This window comes from Stenella coeruleoalba, assembly GCF_951394435.1.
Source record: "Stenella coeruleoalba genome assembly, chromosome: 1".
Taxonomy (NCBI): domain Eukaryota; kingdom Metazoa; phylum Chordata; class Mammalia; order Artiodactyla; family Delphinidae; genus Stenella; species Stenella coeruleoalba.
Window position 1 is genome coordinate 20,830,618 of NC_137169.1, and position 19,873 is coordinate 20,850,490.

General features: G+C 47.8%; 1 protein-coding gene across 1 annotated transcript; it reads right to left on the bottom strand.

Moving 5' to 3' along the window:
* Nucleotides 1–9,120: 9,120 nt before the first annotated feature.
* On the bottom strand, nt 9,121–11,251 carry NR0B2 (nuclear receptor subfamily 0 group B member 2). The gene is made up of 2 exons (XM_079931305.1): nt 10,681–11,251; nt 9,121–9,710 (listed from the first exon to the last, which is right to left on the bottom strand). The coding sequence occupies exons 1-2, from the start codon at nt 11,219–11,221 to the stop codon at nt 9,469–9,471; spliced, it is 783 nt and encodes a 260-aa protein (XP_079787431.1). The 5' UTR covers nt 11,222–11,251; the 3' UTR covers nt 9,121–9,468.
* Nucleotides 11,252–19,873: the final 8,622 nt, after the last annotated feature.

Genomic DNA, 19,873 nt, shown 5'->3' on the forward strand with positions numbered 1-19,873 from the left:
TACTGCGTAACCGGTGATTAGTTCGCCGGGATTGAGGACGTGGAACCAAGAGCTGGGAAAGCACGGAAGGAAGTCGCTAGGTCCCTTTCCCACAGACAGAAGCCAGTGGTGATGGGTAAAACTGACCTGGGAAGTGGGGTTACGGCTCTGTTTCATAAGACGCTAGTGAGGATCAAATCAGAAGCCCGAGGGAGAGGCAATGTTTAAGATTTTTAGCTGTTGGATAGCTCCCAAACCTAATCGCAATTCTTTTATCAGTTTAGGGCCTTTTCAGTCGTAAATCCATTTATGCTACCAAAACATATTGGTGAACTCTCACAAAATCAGTAAGATAATCCAATTGAAAAGTGGGCCGAAGACCCTTCACAGAAGAGAAACACATGCAATTAACAATGAAAGATGCTCAATCATCAAGGAAATGTAATGAGACCCACTTCATAGCCACCGGGTTGGCAAAAAATTTTAAATCCTCAAATCCTCTTTTAAACCCTGACGATATAGAGCAACTGGAGCTCCCACACGCTGTTGGAAGTGTGAACTGGTACCACCACTTTGGAAAACAATTTGGCATTACCCTGTAAAAGTGAAACTACACATACCTTTTGACCCAGCCATTCCACTTATAGTTATATATTTTAAAGAAATTCTTGCGTATGTTTATCAGGAGATGTACCGACAAGGTTGAACCTCGCTCAAGCCCTGTGATCCTGGAAAAGTTAAGAAACCCCTCCCACCCTTTTGTGTTCTGGAACATGACTTACTGCAAAGAGACACCCTTCCTTATATTACTTAGATAAAACTCATGGGTGCCCCCTTGTTTACCTATGGCAAGGCTAGACACAGACTCCAAATTTCAATTCTTTGCCTCATAAACGCTTAGATGAACTGCTTTTCCCCACAGAACAACGAAAACAAAATGCTTGTTAACTAAACTTTGGTTAAGCTTCTCTCCTTCCTCCAGGTCCATGAACTTTGCACTGTGTCCCCCTCCCCCAGCTTGAGCTGTACACACCCCTCCTTAACAGCCCCTCCTGAGAATAGGCTGGGTTCAGGGTAAAACATTCTCTGATCTATTGTGCCATAAGCCATTCCTGGTCATCCCACGTCCTCACACCCAGTTCTTTCTAGCCTTATTTACTCCTCCCTGTGAAAGAAAACCTCTTTGCCTAACCCTTGAGACACGTGTAGGTCTATGGTTAGAGCTTCTCTCTTTGCAATAGCTTCCTTCTCCCTATTTCAGTAGTTCCTTTCCTTCCTTGCAATAATCACTTCAAATAAAGTCCCTCCTTCCTAAGTCCAGATTTGTTTGTTATTTGACAGTATGTATGAATATTCATAGCTGCAGTGTTTGTAGGAGCAAAAACTGGCATTCAGTACCAATAATTTCAGTATATGATACTGAGTGAAAATAAGTCAGAAAACAGAATATTCCACTTGTATAAAGTTCAAAAAATACAAATCAACATTTTTTAAGGATACACATATAAGTATGCTTTAAGATCATAAAGGGAGTTCCATGGTGGCCTAGTGGTTAGGATTCCGGGCTTTCACTGCCAGCCCGGTTCAATCTGCGATCCCGCAAGCCACGTGGCGCTGCCCCAAAAAAAAAAAAAAAAAAAAAAAGTCAAGGCTTAGAAATTTGATCCTTAGCTAGCAGTGTGACTTGGGGCAAGTTGCTTAACTTCTCTGAACCTAAATTTCCTCATCTGTTGGATAGGAATAATAGTCCCTACCCTTAGAGGACTGTGGTGAGAATTTAATGTCATCACGCATATAAAAGTCCTCAGTAGGGCTTCCCTGGTGGCGCAGTGGTTGAGAGTCCGCCTGCAGATGCAGGGGACACGGGTCCGTGCCCTGGTCCGGGAAGATCCCACATGCTGCGGAGCAGCTGGGCCCGTGAGCCGTGGCCGCTGAGCCTGCGCGTCCGGTAAATGCCTAGCATACAGTAAACCCTCCTTAGACTTTACCTGTTATTTTCATGAGAATGGGGAGCCACAAATATGAGAGGGCTTTCCCTACTTATTTTATTTTATTTATTTATAAATATTTATTTGGCTGCTCCAGGTCTTAGTTGCAGCACGCGGGATCTTCAGTTGCAGCATGTGAACTCTTAGTTGTGGCATGTGGGAATCTTAATTCCCCAACCAGGGATCGAACCTGCAGTGGAAGCGTGGAGTCTTAGCCACTGGGGAAGTCCCTCCCTACTTATTTTAATTTTTCATCTTTGTACGCCTTTCACATAGTAGGTGTTTAGGGAAAGCTGGTTGGTTGTTGGAGGCCTTGCTGCCTTTGGGAGGGATCAAGAAATGATTAACCCCCAATTCAGTGTAGTCATTACCTTTGGGTGATAGATTTAGAAAGATGTCAAAAGTTGATGGCAATAATGATCTGTGGAACAATGATGAGGGTTCTTGTACTGCTACTCTTTTTTTTTTTTTTTTTTTTTAAACCTGGGCCCGTGGCAGTGAAAGCACTGGGTCCTAACCACTGAATGCCGGGGAATTCTCAGTACTGTTACTCTTTATATATTACATATATTTTATAAATATCTTATTTTACTCAATATTTTTAAAGTTTTTTTAAAACATTAATTTATTTTTGGCTGTGTTGGGTCTTAGTTGCAGCACGCGGGATCTTTCGCTGTGGTGCGCAGGCTTCTCTCTAGTTGTGGCACGAGGGCTCCAGAGTGCATGGGCTCAGTAGTTACGGCACGTGGCCTTAGTTGCCTCGTGGCATGTGGGATCTTAGTTCCCTGCCCAGGGATCAAACCCACGTCTCCTGCATTGGAAGGCAGATTCTTAACCACTGAACCACCAGGGAAGTCCCATATTTTACTCAATATTTTTAAAATCTTAAAAGGGAAAATAATATTTCAAAAAGCAATAAAGCAAGTAATTACATTGTGGTGATCGCAAATATCCACCTATTCAAGAAATAAAAAATAAAAACAGTTCTAATGAGCATCTGGGTAATTGTGAAAAGGGACAACGTTATGTCTGGACTTTAAAATCTGCCGAGGGATGTTTAGATTGGTACACTATTTTAGAAAACTAGCAAGATCTACTCAAGTTGAGCACGTGTTCTATGACTCGGTAATTCCGATTCTTGTTATATAGCACCAGTTCTGCAAACATCCGTGAACCAAAAAAAGGTGTGCAAGAATAATGCTAGCATTATTATTTGATGAACCAAATGTTCCTCAGCAGTATAATGGGTGGATAAATTGTAGTGTAATGGGATACTTTACAACAATGAAAGTGAATGGGTTACTGCTACACAGAGCATAGATTATATCTGGATCTCAGATATAATATCAAGTAAAAGAAGACAAACACAAAAAAGTACATGCTATACAATTCCATTTATATAAAGTTTGAGACAAGCAATCTCATCATGTTGGAAATCAGGGGTTAGTGATACCCTTTGGGCAGGAGGGAGTGGTAATGATGGGGAGGGTTTCTGGAGTGTTGCCAATGCTCTATTTCTTGAGCTGGGTGGTGGTTACAGGGTTGTATTCATGTCGTGATAATTCACCAAGCTATGCAGGTCTGATTTGCATACTTTTATGTATATTATACAGAAAAGGTTTAGTTAAAGCTATCTTTTTAAAAATCTGAAAATTGAAAAATAAGTGTTACGTAGCAAATGATGTGAACTGAGTTTCCCTGGTGGCGCAGTGGTGGAGAGTCCGCCTGCCAATGCAGGGGACACGGGTTCGTGCCCTGGTCCGGGAAAATCCCACATGCCGCGGAGCGGCTGGGTCCGTGAGCCATGGCCGCTGAGCCTGCGCGTCCGGAGCCTGTGCTCCACAACGGGAGAGGCCACAACAGTGAGAGGCCCGTGTACCGCGAAAAAAAAAAAAAAAAAGGATGTGAACTGAAATAAAAATGGTGTGCTCTGGAAAAGCTGTTAGATGACCCAAGAAGTTACGCACTTATGACTACACACAGTTGCCATTTGTGGGATGGAATTTCCGAGACTCACAGGATGCTCAGTGTGTAGTAGATTATCAATAAATCATCATTGATGGAATGAATATTCCTGGCACTAACATGGGGATGTGCTGCTGAGTGTGGCTGGGTACTTTCTCCAGGGAAAGTGGGCCACTTCCTTGGGGGAACAAACAGGCCAGATTTCTCATCAAAAACTTAAACTCAAAGGTAACCAAGACTACATTTAAAAAAATTTTTGTGTGTGTGTTGTGTATTTTATTTATCATTATTATTTCTGGCTGTGTTGGGTCTTGGTTGCTGCACGGGGACTTTCTCTAGTTGTGGTGAGTGGGCGCTCCTCTGTGTTGTGGTGCACCAGCTTTTGAGTGTGGTGGCTTCTCTTGTTGCAGAGCATGGGCTCTAGGCACATGGGCTTCAGTAGTTGCAGCACGGAGGCTCTGTAGTTGTGGCACACGGGCTTAGTTGCTCCGCAGCATGTGGGATCTTCCCGGACCAGGGATTGAACACCTGTCCCCTGCATTGGCAGGTGGATTCTTTTTTTTTTTTTTACATCTTTATTGGAGTATAATTGCTTTACAATGGTGTGTTCGTTTCTGCTTTATAACAAAGTGAATCAGTTATACATATACATATGTTCCCATACCTCTTCCCTCTTGCGTCTCCCTCCCTCCCACCCTCCCCATCCCACCCTCTAGGTGGTCACAAAGCACCGAGCTGATCTCCCTGTGCTATGTGGCTGCTTCCCACTAGCTATCTACCTTACATTTGGTAGTGTATGTATGTCCATGCCTCTCTCTAGCTTTGTCCCAGCTCACCCTTCCCCCTCCCCATATCCTCAAGTCCATTCTCTAGTAGGTCTGTGTCTTTATTCGGCAGGCGGATTCTTAACTTCCCCGTCAGGGAAGTCCCAAGACTACATTTTCACTCTCATTCTACCTTACAGTGAGGTGGGGAGAAGGAGTCTAGGTGCTGTTATTTATTCTCCACTTGATCATCTCTGACCGTTAACGACTCAAGATAGCATAGCATTGAAGAGCACAGGCCCTAAATCCAGTCCAGCTGAGTTCACATCCTGACTCCACTACTATTAACTGTGTAACCTTGAGCAAGTTACGTAACTCGGTGCCTCGGTCTCTCCATCTGTGAAATGGAGATAATGATAGTACTTCCAGCATCGAGTTGTAAGACTTAAATAACATAACCCATATAACATGTTTAGAGCATAGCTCTCCATAACTGTTAGCTGGTTATGGTTTACTAGCTATCCAGAACGACCTGCCAGAAATGGATGGTCCCCTTTGTTAACCCTGATTCCCCAAGACCTTAGCCTTGTTGCCTCCACCAGTTTCACTGGGATTGCCTCTCTCTGCTGCCTTGTTCTGTGACATGGCCCCTGTTCAACTCTCCAGGATCCTCTCTTGCTCTTAGGTCTCCTGGGACCCAGTTGCCCCAGACCACTGGCAGTTAGCAAAACATCCTTGAACTCTGACACCTCTGTGCCTTTGCACCTATCGTTCCCTCTTGCCTGGCAACTCCCTATTCAATCTCTTTAGCTCATAGCAGCTACCACTTGGCTGAAGCATTTTTCCCATCTCCAGGCAGATTTAATTACTACCTCTTCTGAGCCCCTGCTGCCTGTTGGATGTCCCTCTATCACAGTTCAGATCACTCCGTGTTACAGTTACTTGTGTGTCTCTCTGCCATATAGGCAGGATGTTCAATGAAGGCAGGGACTGTATCTTATTTATTCTGTGCTCCTCAGCATCTAGCACAGGATCTGGTACAGTGGACATCAAGAAAGACGTTGAAAATGGCATGAATGGATGGATAGATACCTGGGTGTTGGCTTTTTGCTGGCATCATAAATTCTAGGTTACGTGACTGTACCAAGGGCAGGGTGTGTCAGCGCAGGGCACAGCACCCGTCAACAGCCTGACTGCTTAATAAGCAGTCAATGATATGGCTAACGAAGGTAGAAATAATGATGATAATAAAATGGTACCTGAGGCTGACCCAGAGCCACAGCCACTCTCCTGCTTCCTAGTGCGTCAGCCCTGGCTGGGCCTGAGGACAGGGATCAGGCTGAGAGACAGTCAGTAAACAGTGGCTGAGCTGGCTCCAGACAACCTGATCTTGGCCATGACTCACTCCAGCCTGTGCTGGCCAGAGCCCGGCCTCCACAGTCACACAGGCCTGAGTTCAAATCCCAGCACAGATGGTGATCAGTCCAAACCTTGAATAATTTGCATACCCTGTCTAAGCCTGTTTCTTCCTCTACCCTCTCTGGTTGATGTGACACAGTTCCCACTGTTAAGATACTGATGGTGAAGACAACCTCCCACCTTTGGAAACCCTGCAGTCTCATGGAGAAAGCATTATTGCCCTTATTAAATTGTATTATAGGAGGGGCTTCCCTGGTGGCGCAGTGGTTGAGAATCTGCCTGCCAATGTAGGGGACACGGGTTCGAGCCCTGGTCTGGGAAGATCCCACATGCCGCGGAGCAACTGGGCCCGTGAGCCACAACTACTGAGCCTGCCCATCTGGAGCCTGTGCTCCGCAACAAGAGAGGCCGCAACAGTGAGAGGCCCGCACACCGCGATGAAGAGTGGCCCCCGCTCACTGAAACTAGAGAAAACCTTCACACAGAAACGAAGACCCAACACAGCCAAATAAATAAAATAAATTTATTTAAAAAAATTGTATTATAGGGACTTCCCTGGTGGTCCAGTGGTTAAGACTCCACTCTCCCAATGCAGGGGGGGCCTGGTTTCGATCCCTGGTCAGGAAACTAGATCCCACATGCTGCAATGAAGGGCCCGCATGCGGCAACGAAGATCGTGCGTGCCGCAACTAAGACCAGTGCAGCCAAATAAATAAATAAAAATCTTTTTTAAAACTGTATTATAATTTTCTCTTTAGTTTTGCTAACTTTGTCTTTATGTTCCTCTAGAAGGCTTGGGTAGGGCACAGGGAGTGACTCAAAAGATACAGACAAGAATAGAAGTGTAGCTCCCCAATCATGGGTAGGGGTAGGGAAGAAATTTGCAAAGGAACAAAGTAGGCTAATAGGGAAGCTATTTGGATGATGGAAACATTAGGTAAATTGAGGGAAAAGGCTGGGGTGGAGAGTGGAGAGGAGCACTTTCTAATGCCTGCTCAGGGTTAGGGAGGGCGGGTGAGAGGAAGGAAGACTCAGTCTGAGGTTCAGAGAAGAGCAACAGTAAACTAATGGGGGCAGTTGGTGAAGGGACATGAAAGATAGAATGACCCCAAATCCCTGAATCTGCAGGATTTGACTCCTATGGGGAGATGAGTCATCTGCTCTTGAAAGCATTGCGTTGACTCATGCGTCTGCAAGGTGAGATGGGCCCGAGGGTTGGGAGGGGCAGGGCAGGGACAGGTGTCAGGGACTGAGGTCTGGGTCTGGGGTTCTGGTGGAGGGTGAAGGGGTAGAGGGGTGCAGGGCTTGTTCCTGGGCTCTAGAGGACATCTCTACTTGGGGATATGATGAGGTCCTGGCTGGGGGGGGGGTGTTGCTGAGCAGGACATGGCCTTTCTGAGAGGAGGGTGGATATTGGGGTCGCCGTGGGAAAAGGGAGCGATTGAGGCCCTAAATGCTGGACAGAGCAGTTTGGCCTGTACGTGCAGCTTCTGGGTAGAACCTGAAGTGTACGGACTCAGGTCTCCCTACGCTGGGGCCACTTTTTCTTTTACTGTGAAATACAGAAGGTGGAGAGCATGCTCTGGTGTGTCCCACCCATGGGTGGAGGGATGTAGGTGTGAACGTCTGGCTTGGGGGCACGTCTCCTCTCTGTGAATGTGTTTGCCGTATGTCGCTGAGTGAGTGTATCTGGACTGTGCATTTCTGTGCTGCGTGTGGGCCGACGGAGGATCTGTTTTGTGGGTCTATGTAAGCGTGTCTGAGTTGTTCAACTTAGTGTGTCTGTGAGAGAGAGTTGTAGGTCTGAGCTGTGTGAGTGTCTTCGTTGTGGGGTCTGGGTGTCTGAGTGGTGAGTGGGTGATTGGGTAAGGGACAGGGGTGCCCTTGCTGCTGGTACTGGGTGCCCATAATGGGTACATGGCCGGTTCAGTTGTGGTGCCTTTCTTTGTGGCTTTAGGGAAAGGTCTGAGTGATGATGACTCCTAGACTGCTGTCCCTGAGTGAATGACCTCTCATTGAGTAATAATTAACTTGGCCCTGCCGTGAGAAGAATCCAAACTGTGGTGGTGAGGGGGGTGGGGCCTGGTTGGGACAGGCCTCATTGCTGGAGAAAGGAGGAGACCTGAAAGGGGGTCCTATAGGCATGTGTGTTGTTATCATTCCCTCCTGCCCACCCTGCAGGTCAGTGACCTTGACCTGAGTGATATTCAAAATATTTAACAAACAGTGAGGCACAGACATTGACTAATCAGAATAGACACAAGCCATGCACTGAATGGAGCAGCCCCGGAAGCCGTGGCTATGTCAAGCGTTGCCCTCTAGCTGCTGGACATGGGGATGGATTCCAGGAGAAGGGCCGGCACAGAGGGGCAGGGGAGCTCCAGGCAGTGGCTATGAGCCAACTGTCATGGAAGTGTGTTTCAGACTTAACAGCTGGTGTGGCAACTAAGCCTCTGTCTGCTCCGGTTTCCAAGCAGCCTCCAGGCAGCCCTAACTGCCCTTGCCCCCTTCCATTGGGAGAACTGTGGACTAGACTCCTCTGTCCGCTGAAGGAATGGGGGAAGTGAATGATCCCAAACTGAAGAAATTCCTGTAACCTGTCTGTTTCAATTTGGAAATGGGCTGCTTCATTTTCCTTATTGGCTATAATTGGCAGTTCTCACTGAGGTGAGAGGGAGGCCGGGGCAGGAGCTGAAGGAGGGGTCAGCAGGGGATTTGAAGACAGGGAGAGACACTCCCTACCCCCTAAGATAAAGGCAAGGACATGAGAGGGTCCTGAACTGACACTGCCCCCTGAACTCAGACCCACGTGAAATAAATCTCACCCCCAGAAATGAAATCATCATCCCACTCTGAAAAATTAAAATTCTAGTTTCCTGAGGTCTGGCTTCTGTGCCACTTATAGTTCCTTCCTCTTGGGCTCCCACTGACAGGGGCAGGGTGGCTCGGGAGGTGAACGGGTCCCTTCCACATGTACAAATTACAGTGACAGGCTCCAAGTGTATCACACCTTTTATTACAAAACCCAATAACTTAAGTCAGTTCTGTACAAAGTCAATAGGACTCCTGGCCCAATGAGCAGTTGAAACTTCCAACCCCGTCCCAGGAAGGGATAGGAGTCTTGGCCCAGAGGCTCTGGGACCACCAAGGGCTGGCCAGACAGCTGGAGCACTGTGTCCAAACCAAGGAAGGCCAAGATGGGGTTGGGCTGAGTGAGGGCCCCATAGCCCACCTGGCTGGGCCGGGACCAGCTGCTCATGGGAAGCCTCTGGGAGCACCGGGTCACCCAGGGAACAACCAGGCCGAATCAGTGCTGCCAGCCTCCACCCAGTCTCTGCTTGAGCTGGAGCAGGTCACCTCAGCAAAAGCATGTCTTCGAGGAGGCCAGCGATGTCAACGTCTCCAATGACAGGGTGAAAGAACAGGTCTCCAAGCAGGCTGGGTGGAACGGACTTGAGGGTGGAGGCCGTGAGGAGGACACGAGCCAGGCGGCTTTGGCCTGCTGGGCACCAGGGCTCCAGGACCTCCCACAGGGCCTGGTGCGCCTCCTGCTGCAGGTGCCCGATGTGGGAGGAGGCGTGGAGGCCTGGCACGTCTGCGGGCAGAGGAGGCACAGATGGCTGGTGAGTAGCCTACTCTGACACCACGGGGCAAGACTGGCCCAAGACTGGAGGCCACCGGCTTGGCCTTTGAGGCCCCATTACTACCTCCTTCATTTATTTATTTATCACTTCATTTTTCCATCCTTTATGGAGAGGCAGTATAGAGCAATGGTTAAGACCCAGGCTGCCTGGGTTTGAATCCCACACTGCCACTTATTAACTGTGTGACCTTGGACAAAGTTACTCAACCTCTGTGCCTCGGTTTCCTTATTGGTAAAATTGGGATAAGTAATAATACCTATCTCCTAGGCTTGTTATGAGGTTTAAATGAGCTAGTATATGTAAAAGTCTTAGAACTGGACCTAACATATGGTAAGTTAATATGAGTATTCACTATGATTATAATGAATTATAATAATGCATTCTACGAGGGCCTTTGGTGAGGAATTCTCATCTAGATGCTCTCCAGGTTACAAAGAACACTTCCTCTATCCGTTGCTCTCCCAGCTGAAGTTTATGGGGACTCCTCCCTCTCCTCCCCCACACCCCTTCATCTTTATTCCTCTTCTCTATGTGGTCTTTCTGAACCCACAGAGTTTCACCTTCAGAACTTCCCCATGCAGTCCGCTCGTGAAGGCGTGACTGGGGCACAGCTGTGTCTGCCCACCCTCCCTTTCCCCACTCCCACCTTCCCTGAGGGTCAGGGCAATTTCTTAGGCAGAGTGGCAAGGACTAGATACTGATATGAATAGACCTGAGTCCCCATTCTTGCTCTGCCCCTACCTGGCTGTGTGGCTTTCACCAAGTCAATTAGCCTCTCTGAGCCTCTTTTGTGAGATGACTATTTGGTGATAATCAGGACCCAAAGTGATCACAGATGTCAAGCCCTTAGAAGGCGCTGTCCCTGGCTGGGCCCTGCCCCCCCTCCAGCCTTGGCCCATCCAGGAATGTCTGGGAGCTCACCAGGGTTGAAGAGGATGGTCCCTTTCAGGTAGGCATATTCTTTGGGGCCCAGCTCCAGACTCCAGAAGGACTCCAGGCAGCACTGAAGCCACTGCACTGCAGCCAGTGAGGGCTGGGGCCGATCCAACACCTGGCCACGGCCTGCACCGCTGGTGGGCTCCTCCAGCAGGATCTTCTTGAGTATGCTGGGAACTGGGAGCTCAGCCACTTCGAAGGTCACAGTGTCTTGGGCCAACCCAAGCAGGAAGAGGGGGCCCCAGCAGCACCGCAGCAGCTGTCGCCGATCCTGGGGGGGCAGCTGGCAGAAGGACGGCAGGTTCCTGAGGAAGGCCAACGTCTTGGCCAGAACATCCAAGGCCTCCCGGCAGGTGCGATGGGGAGTACACAGCCGGACGGGCCGATGCTGCCTGCACAGGCAGCGGCCACGGGCTGGGGGCACAGAGGGCCAGTCCCTGACGCTGGGGCTCAGAAGTGCATACAGAATGGTTGGGCGGCCTGCAGCACCCTGGCATGGGCAGGTCCCTGGCTGGCTGGAGCTCATGGTTGCGGATCTGTTCCTCCTTCCTCCAGGCTTTCCCGCCCCCTGCTTTGTGCTGTGGGTGCTATTTATATCCACAAATGGGGGAGGGAGGGGGGAACCGCCCAACAACCTTGACTCCAGAAGTCATGTTCATTGAAAGAAAAAAAAAGAAACTCACACTGACCCTGGCAGGACCGGTGGGGAAGTGGCGGGGGAGGGAGGCCTGGAAGCTCCACGTGGCCCTGATATCACTTCAGTCAATGAAGCAGCGGGTGCAGGGCACAGGGTCACCTGCCTGCTGGCCCTGCTGCCCCTTATCAGATGATTCAAGTGGATAAACAGGGTCATTAACCCAGGCTGTACCAGGGCACCAAGGCCTCAGGTGCACAATCAGCAGGTGGCCATGGCAGGTGGCCCTATTTGTGCCTGCAGGACTCTCGCTCAGCTAGGAAGCCAGCCCCAGAGCTGGACAAGCCTTGAATACAAGGCCCAGCCTGGAAGCGCCTTATCGCTCACTTGTTTGCCTAACCTTGGGGCCCTACTCCTGTTGTTGGTGAGGAATAGGCTTCGGGGAAGGGAGCCAGGATCCTGGGGGGCTGGGAGGACTTTGCCCACTGTGCAGTCTAGGAGGCTGCCTTCCTCTTCCTCCAGTTCTGGGGGGCCCTGCATGAATAAGGTCCTTAAGAGCTCTTTCTCCCCAGCCTGGATTCCTGGAGCTCCTGAGGGGCCAAATCTGCTGAGAAGCCCTTGCAGAATGACAATGAAATACTGCTGTTTACTGAGCACCTACTATGTGCCAGGCACTTCCCACTCTAATATTCAGAGCTTCCTTATGACGCACGATTCTTACTTTTTGAGACTCAAAGAGGTAAAGTGACTTGCCCAAGTTCACACCACTAAGAAGAGACACAGCCCACACCAGTCTGACTCCAAAGTCCTTGCTTTTTCCCCTGGACCCACTGCCCCAGTTGTGCAGCCAGAGCTGGTGACTACCTGGGCCCCTGCCTTGCTGCTGCTTCCTGGTCTGCAGATGTTGCCCATTTATGATCTGGGCAGAAACGTTGCTCTGCCACCAACCATATGGCTCCCCTGTCCCAGGCATCTGTCTCAGATGCTGGGGCATGGGTTGTGAGAGCTCGTGGGAAGTTCCTTGGCTGCGTTATGTCTGTAGACCTTGGCAAGCCCAGCCTGGCAACCCTTCTGCTAACACACTATTGGGCAGCCATCACCATCCCTGGCATCTGTTCCTGGCTCTATCACTTTTCAGTTATGTGACTGTGGGCTGAACCCCAAATCTCTGTGGGCCTCAGAAGCTTCATCCGGGACAACGCCTGCTTGCAGCGATGCTGTGAGGACAAAGTGAGATCCTACGTGTTGAATTCCAAGCAGTTTCTGGCATACAGTAGGAGGACTTTGCTCCCCCTTCCCTCTGACTAAGGAACTAAGGCAAACAGGCCCCAGCAGACAGGCACGCATCTTTCATGCAATTACAATTGCATAATAATCTTCATTCTTACGTTTATAAAGTTCCTTTAATGCCCTTTTATCTTACTGGGTCTTCACAACATCCCGTGGAAGGAGAGTCTACAGTCAGACTGTCTGGGTCCAAATTCTTCTTCATCACTTAACTGAGAGACCTTGGGCAAGTCTCTTTATATTTCTGCGCTTCAGTTTTCTCATCTTTAAAAGGGTAGTAAGAAAGCCCACGCATGAGTATTGGTTTTATGGGGCATGAAGCCGATACAATTTTGTAGGGCCTTCATTAAGAATAGAAAATCAGGTGTGAAAGTGAACATTTAATAAATGATAAAACAAATCAGTACAAAGTACAAACATCACAAACCCAGGAGAATAACAAAGTACTTTTACTGATCAATTGCCTGACAATATTTGCCTACATATTTTAGCTGCACACTCTTTACTCGCCTCTTCACATGTTAATGATATTTATTTTGAAACTGACGCAAACACCGAAAGGTTGCAGGTACAGTACAGGGAACTTTTTTTTTACCTTGAACGCTTTGGAAGTAAATTGCCAACCTGAGCCCCATCACCCCCAAATACTTTAATGTGTAAATCCTACAAACAAGGACATTTTCCTACATAACCACAACATAATCATCAACATCAGGAAATTAACATTGAATAAAACCAGGAAGTTAACATCTAATCTCATTGAACATCAGGAAATTAATATCTAATCTCTAGTTTTCGCCTTTAATGCTCCAGTGAAATCATTATAGTAAAAGGGCTCAGTCCAGAATCACACATTGCATTTCTTCGCCATGTCACTCTAGCTCCTACTGGTCAGGAAAACTATCCTTAGTCTGTCCTTGCCTTTCACAACCTTGAAACTTTTGAAGAGTTGTTATTTTGTCTCATGGCTTTCAATTGGAGTTTGTCTGTGGCTTTCTTGTGATTAGACTGTCCCTGGAAGTGATGTTGTGTTCTTGATACACCCTGATATATCAGGGAGGACACATTTCCATTTGTCCCAGGGTTCACTTGGTCACTTGATTAAGGGAATTTCTGTCAGACTCTTCTGTATACCAGTTACTTTTTCCCCCTTTTTAATGAATCAGTATTTCTTTCTTTTTTTTAATATATATATATTTATTTACTTATTTGGCTGCACTGGGTCTTAGTTGTGGTACGCGGGATCTCTGTTGCCGCTCATGCGGGATCTTCCTTGCGGCATGCAGGATCTTTAGTTGCAGCATGTGGGATCTAGTTCCCTGACCACGGATCGAACCTGGGCCCCCTGCATTGGGAGCGAGGAATCTTAGCCACTGGACCACCAGGGAAGTCCCTGAATCAGTATTTCTTGAGGAGGTACTTTGAAACTATGTAAACATTCCTCCTCATACATTGAATGTACTTGTGTGTGTTTGTATTTAACTATGAATTCGTGGTCTCCTATTTTATTCAGTGCCTTGTAGTCGTTACTATCGTTATTTATTTTGATGCTCAGATTGTCACAGACTTGGCCGATGGGATCCCCTTTAAGCTGGAGTCTATGTCCTTTTGACATGCCCCCATTACTCTTTGAACATCCTTTGTTTCCTAGTATATGAAGATATCACTTTTCCAGCCCTTGGAATCAACTAGTACTATGCGTAGCTCTGATTTAATCTTTTAGTAGAGAATAGTATTTAAAAACCATGATCTGGGGGCTTCCCTGGTGGCGCAGTGGTTGAGAGTCCGCCTGCCGACGCAGGGGACATGGGTTCGTTCCCCGGTCCGGGAAGATCCCACATGCTGCGGAGCGGCTGGGCCCGTGAGCCATGGCCACTGAGCCTGCGAGTCCGGAGCCTGTACTCCGCAACGGGAGAGGCCACAACAGTGAGAGGCCCGCGTACCGCAAAAAAATCCAAAAAAAACAAAACAAAAAACCCCACCATGATCTGGGTACCAGAATCATATTTAGAAACGAAGATCTATTAATCGTTATTAGGGTGCCACTGCTTCCCAGCCCTTCCAGAGTTAGGGAATGTACACGCACACACACACACACACACACACACACACCTTTATACCTATGTTTATTTACACATACTGAAAAACATGAGTTCATACTATTACCTGTAATATTAATCCACTATAATGGGATTCATTCTAGGTTTCGCCCTTTCTATATTATACCTCTCTTCTCTGACATTGAGAAATCTGGTTTTCATTATTTTTAACTTATTTACTCATTGGATCAAGCCTCCATTTGTAACCAATCTGCCGTCTCCGCCACAACCCTCTTTGCTCTAAGATGCCTTCCTCTCCCCACTTGGGCTCTGATACCTCGGGTCAGGTTGCCCCCTCCCACTCATGGACTTCTTCACCCTGCTGGGCCTGTCCCTCTACGCCAGGTCGCTGCTCTTTGAGGACACCCTCCTGCCCCTGCTGAGGCCACCGTGGTGCCCTCTTTCACTGGTGTGTGCTTTTCCCTTGTTCCTTTCTACCCAATAGTTTTAGGATGGACATTTTCAGGAAGACAAAGGAAGAGAAGGAGGTAGAGCTGTCAATGATTTTTAAAAATAAATTTCTACAGTGAGAATAGAGAGATGATTCTGTCTTTCCTCTTGCAATGTTAATTTTTTTTAAGTTTTATTCTTGATAGTAAGGAGATGTAAAACATGCCCTTTCACACATAGATGTATTGGGTTGGCCAAAAAGTTCATCTGGGTTTTTCCATAACATCTTACAGAAAAACCCAAAGGAACTTTTTGGCCAACCCAGTATTTGCTACCTGTAGTACTGCTTGTAGGTTTGTAATCAGAATTTTTATAAATTCTACATTGTGTAATGCCTATTGGAAAAGAAAAACATGCATGGAACATTTATAATTGCATATGCTGCCTATTCCTTATAGGAGGGAACTTCCTTTTAGAGTTGGTGTCAATATGAAATGACAACTTAGTGATGAATGATCGAAAGAATTTTGCACAGATTTGCTTCTTGCTCCATACAAATCCTTGTTTCTCCTCCACCACCCGCATACTTCCAGGTGCCTTGGGAATAATTTGTATTGGGAAGAAGGATAGAGTGGGAAAAAACAGTGATCTTGACCAGTTGTAGTTTAAATTTTTATTTTTTGCAAATTAAAAAGAAAAAAATATACATGTATTTGACCCTAAGAAGACATTGCTGGGACCTAAGAAGACATTGCTGCCTTGGAAGGGCCCATGCAAACGCAAGGTCCTGGAATTAGAGCTTCATTAGTTTCACAGCAAACCTGCTTCTAATAATGCGTTTCTTAGGTGCTGTGAGAACATAAAGTGCCTGGCACAGCAAGTGCTCTGTAAAAGAGGACAATTGTTATTGTTATTGTTGATGCTTTCACCCTTGTTTCCTAGAGGAAGAGGTTGAGGAAGAAGCTGAGGAAGAGGAGACCCAGAGGAGGGAGGAGAACCCTCACTGGGGGTCATGGAAAAGCTGGGCTGGAAGTTAGGATCCCGGGTTTTAAGTCTTGCTTTTTTTTGCACTGTGAGGAACTGTGTTTTCTGAGCCCTGTGTGTGGCCTGAAGGCCAGGGTCAGCCCTGGAGGCCCTGGAGGGTGAGGAAAGGCCTCAGCTGGGATCTCCACAGCCTGGAGCCTGACTGGGGCCATTCACTCAGAGGGGTAGGAGGCCTCTTGGGGGAAGATGGTCCATCAGCTGCCCTCTATCTGAAGGGAGAGACACAGGTCAACCCTTAGGAGTCCCCAGTCTCAAGAGGAAGACACAGCTCTAGGAACCCCAGACCTAATTGGGATGGCACAGGCCAGGCCCCAGCGACCCTAGTCTGATAGAGGAGATAAGCCTGGCTCTTGGGGGTCTTCAGTGTGATGGGGAGACACAGGCCAGCCCTGAGGAGGCCCCATTCTGAGGAGGGAGAGACAGCCCTGCTCCCAGTAGCTCTAACAAGGGAGCGTCGGTGGGGGGCGGGAACCCTACAGTGGAGCCACGGGGCTGAGTAGCTTGAATTTGGAAGGCTTTCTGGAGGAAAAGGTCATGACAACACTCTCTCATCTGTACAGCACTCTATGGTTTACAAAGTGCTTTCCCAATAATTATCTCATTTAATCGTCATGTGACAATGGGACGAAGGTGTTACTATTCAAACAGGGACAACAACCATCATCATTCTAAACAGTGACACTTACTGAGCACCTACTGCCCAGCGTCAGGCATTGGGCTGGGCATCATCTGTAAATTAAAGTGCCCCCCGCAAGGCAATGTGGGTGAAAGTGCTTTGCAATCCTATGACCACGGTGCACACGTATGCTCTTGCTCTGTACAGAGGCCTGACTACTTGAGGATGCAGCTGGGAAACCCTGGGCAGCAGAGGGCCTGGGTTAAGGACTGGAACTGGGAGGCAGGGTCAGGACTAGATGCCTTTTCATACTCTGAACACGTCATGCAACTTTGTGCCTCCAAGCTGTTCCCTGTGCCTGGGATGTCTTTCTGTTACCCTTTCTGTTTGGTAAGTTCCTGGTCACCCTTTATGGTCTAGCACAGGCTTCACAGTTTTTCCCTCTCCACCTCTTTGGCAGAACAATTTGCTCGCTCCCTGAGTTCCCAGGTCATCGGGTTCACCCCCCAAATAGAGAACTTAGCACACGGTGGTGTAATCACGCACTTACCTGCTGTTGATGGTGTTCAAATATAGATGGGGTCAGACTAGGGGAGGCTGACTTATCACCAAGAGGCCTTCCTGGGCAATGTTTATTATTTCAGTGAATTTACCAGGGCTCAAGATCAGGCCTAGGTCTCTCAGCGGGGAGTCACATCAAACAAGCACCTGGGTCTGATTTATAAAATCAGAATGCCAGTTCAGGGAGGCAGAACTCTGAGATAAGAAGTGGGTAAGTGTGTGGGCGCTGGAGTCAGGCTGCGTGGGTTTGAATCCTGGCTCTACCCTTTCAGCTGTGTGGGCTTGGGCACATGACTTCATTTCTCTGGCCCTGTTTTCTCCTCCCCTAAATGGAGATAACAACATAGGAGCATTATGTTAAGTCAAATAATGTTTATAAAGTGTTTGGTACGGTACTGGGCACTTAAATTTTACCAATAAATTTTACCAATTTGTAAAATAAATTTTACCAATATTTATTGAAAAGTTCTATAATGAGAGTCAACAGTAACAGGCACAGACCATTTATTCATTCCACAAATATTTATTGAGGTTCTACATTTGAGGCTCTGAGCTGAATGCTCGGATGAATCAGACAGTTTCTATCTTTCTTGAAGTTTATATTCCAGGGAAAGGGGATGGATATAGAACCAAAATTTCTTTCTTTCTTTTTAAAAATATTTATTTATTTGGCTGTGCTGGGTCTTAGTTGCGGCATGTGAACTCTTAGTTGTGGCATGCATGTAGGATCTAGTTCCCTAACCAGGGATCGAACCCGTGCCCCCTGCATTGGGAGCACGGAGTCTTAGCCGTTGGACCACCAGGGAAGTCCCTAGAACCAAAATTTCTTAACTGTATATTTCAATTGTGGTAAGTAATTACACAGGATGAGCACAAGTTACTTTGAAAGCAAAAATCATGGAGATGGAGACTTAATCTGTATCTCAAGGTCAGTAAAGACCTCACAGAGGAAGTGACATTTGGGTTGAGACTTGATGGGTGAAAAGGAGTTGCTGGTAGAGGCCTAGGAACTAGGACAGGGCATTTGAGGAAGTAAAAGTGGCCAGTGAGGAGGGAGCCTGGTGTGTGAAGGGGAGTGTGTGGGACAAGATGAGACTGGACAGGTGGGCAGGGCCCTGATGTTGCTGCTCCTTGGAGGCCATGGTTGGGAGCTTGGAATCTATCCTGAATGCAATGGCAATAGGGCTAATTTTTTTTTTTTTTTTTGCGGTATGCGGGCCTCTCACTGTTGTGGCCTCTCCCGTTGCGGAGCACAGGCTCCGGACGCGCAGGCTCAGCGGCCGTGGCTCACGGGCCCAGCCACTCCGTGGCATGTGGGATCTTCCCGGACCGGGGAACGAACCCATGTCCCCCGCATCGGCAGGCAGACTCTCAACCACTGCGCCACCAGGGAAGCCCTAATAGGGCTAATTTTAAGCAAGGGAATAACAAAACCTGGTTTATCCTTAAGAGCAATTGCTCTGGCTGCTGGGTGGAGGATGGATTACAAAGTGACAAGAAAGGAGGTGAGGAGACCAGAGAGGAAGCTGTCGGAGTAGACGTCAAGCAAGAGATGATGCTGGTTTAGACTGGAGTAGTAACAGCATCTTGCTTCACACAGCAAGGTGAGGAGACAGAATCAAGGTATATTTTGGAGGGAGAGCTAACAGGACTTACTAATGGATTAGATGAGGTCAGATTTTGGCTCGTCCAAATGCATAGATGAGTGGAGGTTTGGGCTTTTGCAAATTGGTGCTTGAAGGGGCCATTTAGCTCAGTGGGGAAGACTTTGGGAGGAATTTGTGTGTGTGTGTGTGTGTGAGCATCAGTGTTGGCCATGTTGGTTTTTTAAAATAAAAATAATTCTTGAATATAATAGAATATCTATTAAGAATTCAAATTTCAGATTGTCTCATAAAGTTATAAATTTTTTATTGTGTTAAAATATACGTAACATTACACTTACCACTTTAACCATTTTTAGGTCTATAGTTCAGTGGCATTAAGTACATTTACATTGTTGTGCAACCGTCACCACCATCCATCACCAGCCATGTGAGTTCTGAGATATCTGTTAATCGACCCAAGTGGGATTCTCCAGGAGCTCAGGAGAGGCCTGGGCCAGAGGCATCATGCAGTCACCTACAATGCCACGGGCAACTAAGCCTGCGTGCCGCAACTACTGAGCACACATGTCACAACTAGAGAGAAGCCTGCGCACCACAAAGAAGAGCCTGCGCGCCCCAACGAAAGATCCTGCATGCCTCAACAAAGATCCCGTGTACGGGCTTCCCTGGTGGCGCAGTGCTTGAGAGTCCGCCTGCCGATGCAGGGGACATGGGTTCGTGCCCCGGTCCGGGAAGATCCCACATGCCGCGGAGCGGCTGGGCCCGTGAGCCATGGCCGCTGGGCCTGCGCGTCCGGAGCCTGTGCTCCGCACCGGGAGAGGCCACAACAGTGAGAGGCCCGCGTACAGAAAAAAAAAAAAAAAAAAAAAAAAGATCCCGTGTACTAAGGGATCTTAGCACTAAGACCCAATGCAGCCAGCCAAATTAAAAAAAAAAAAAA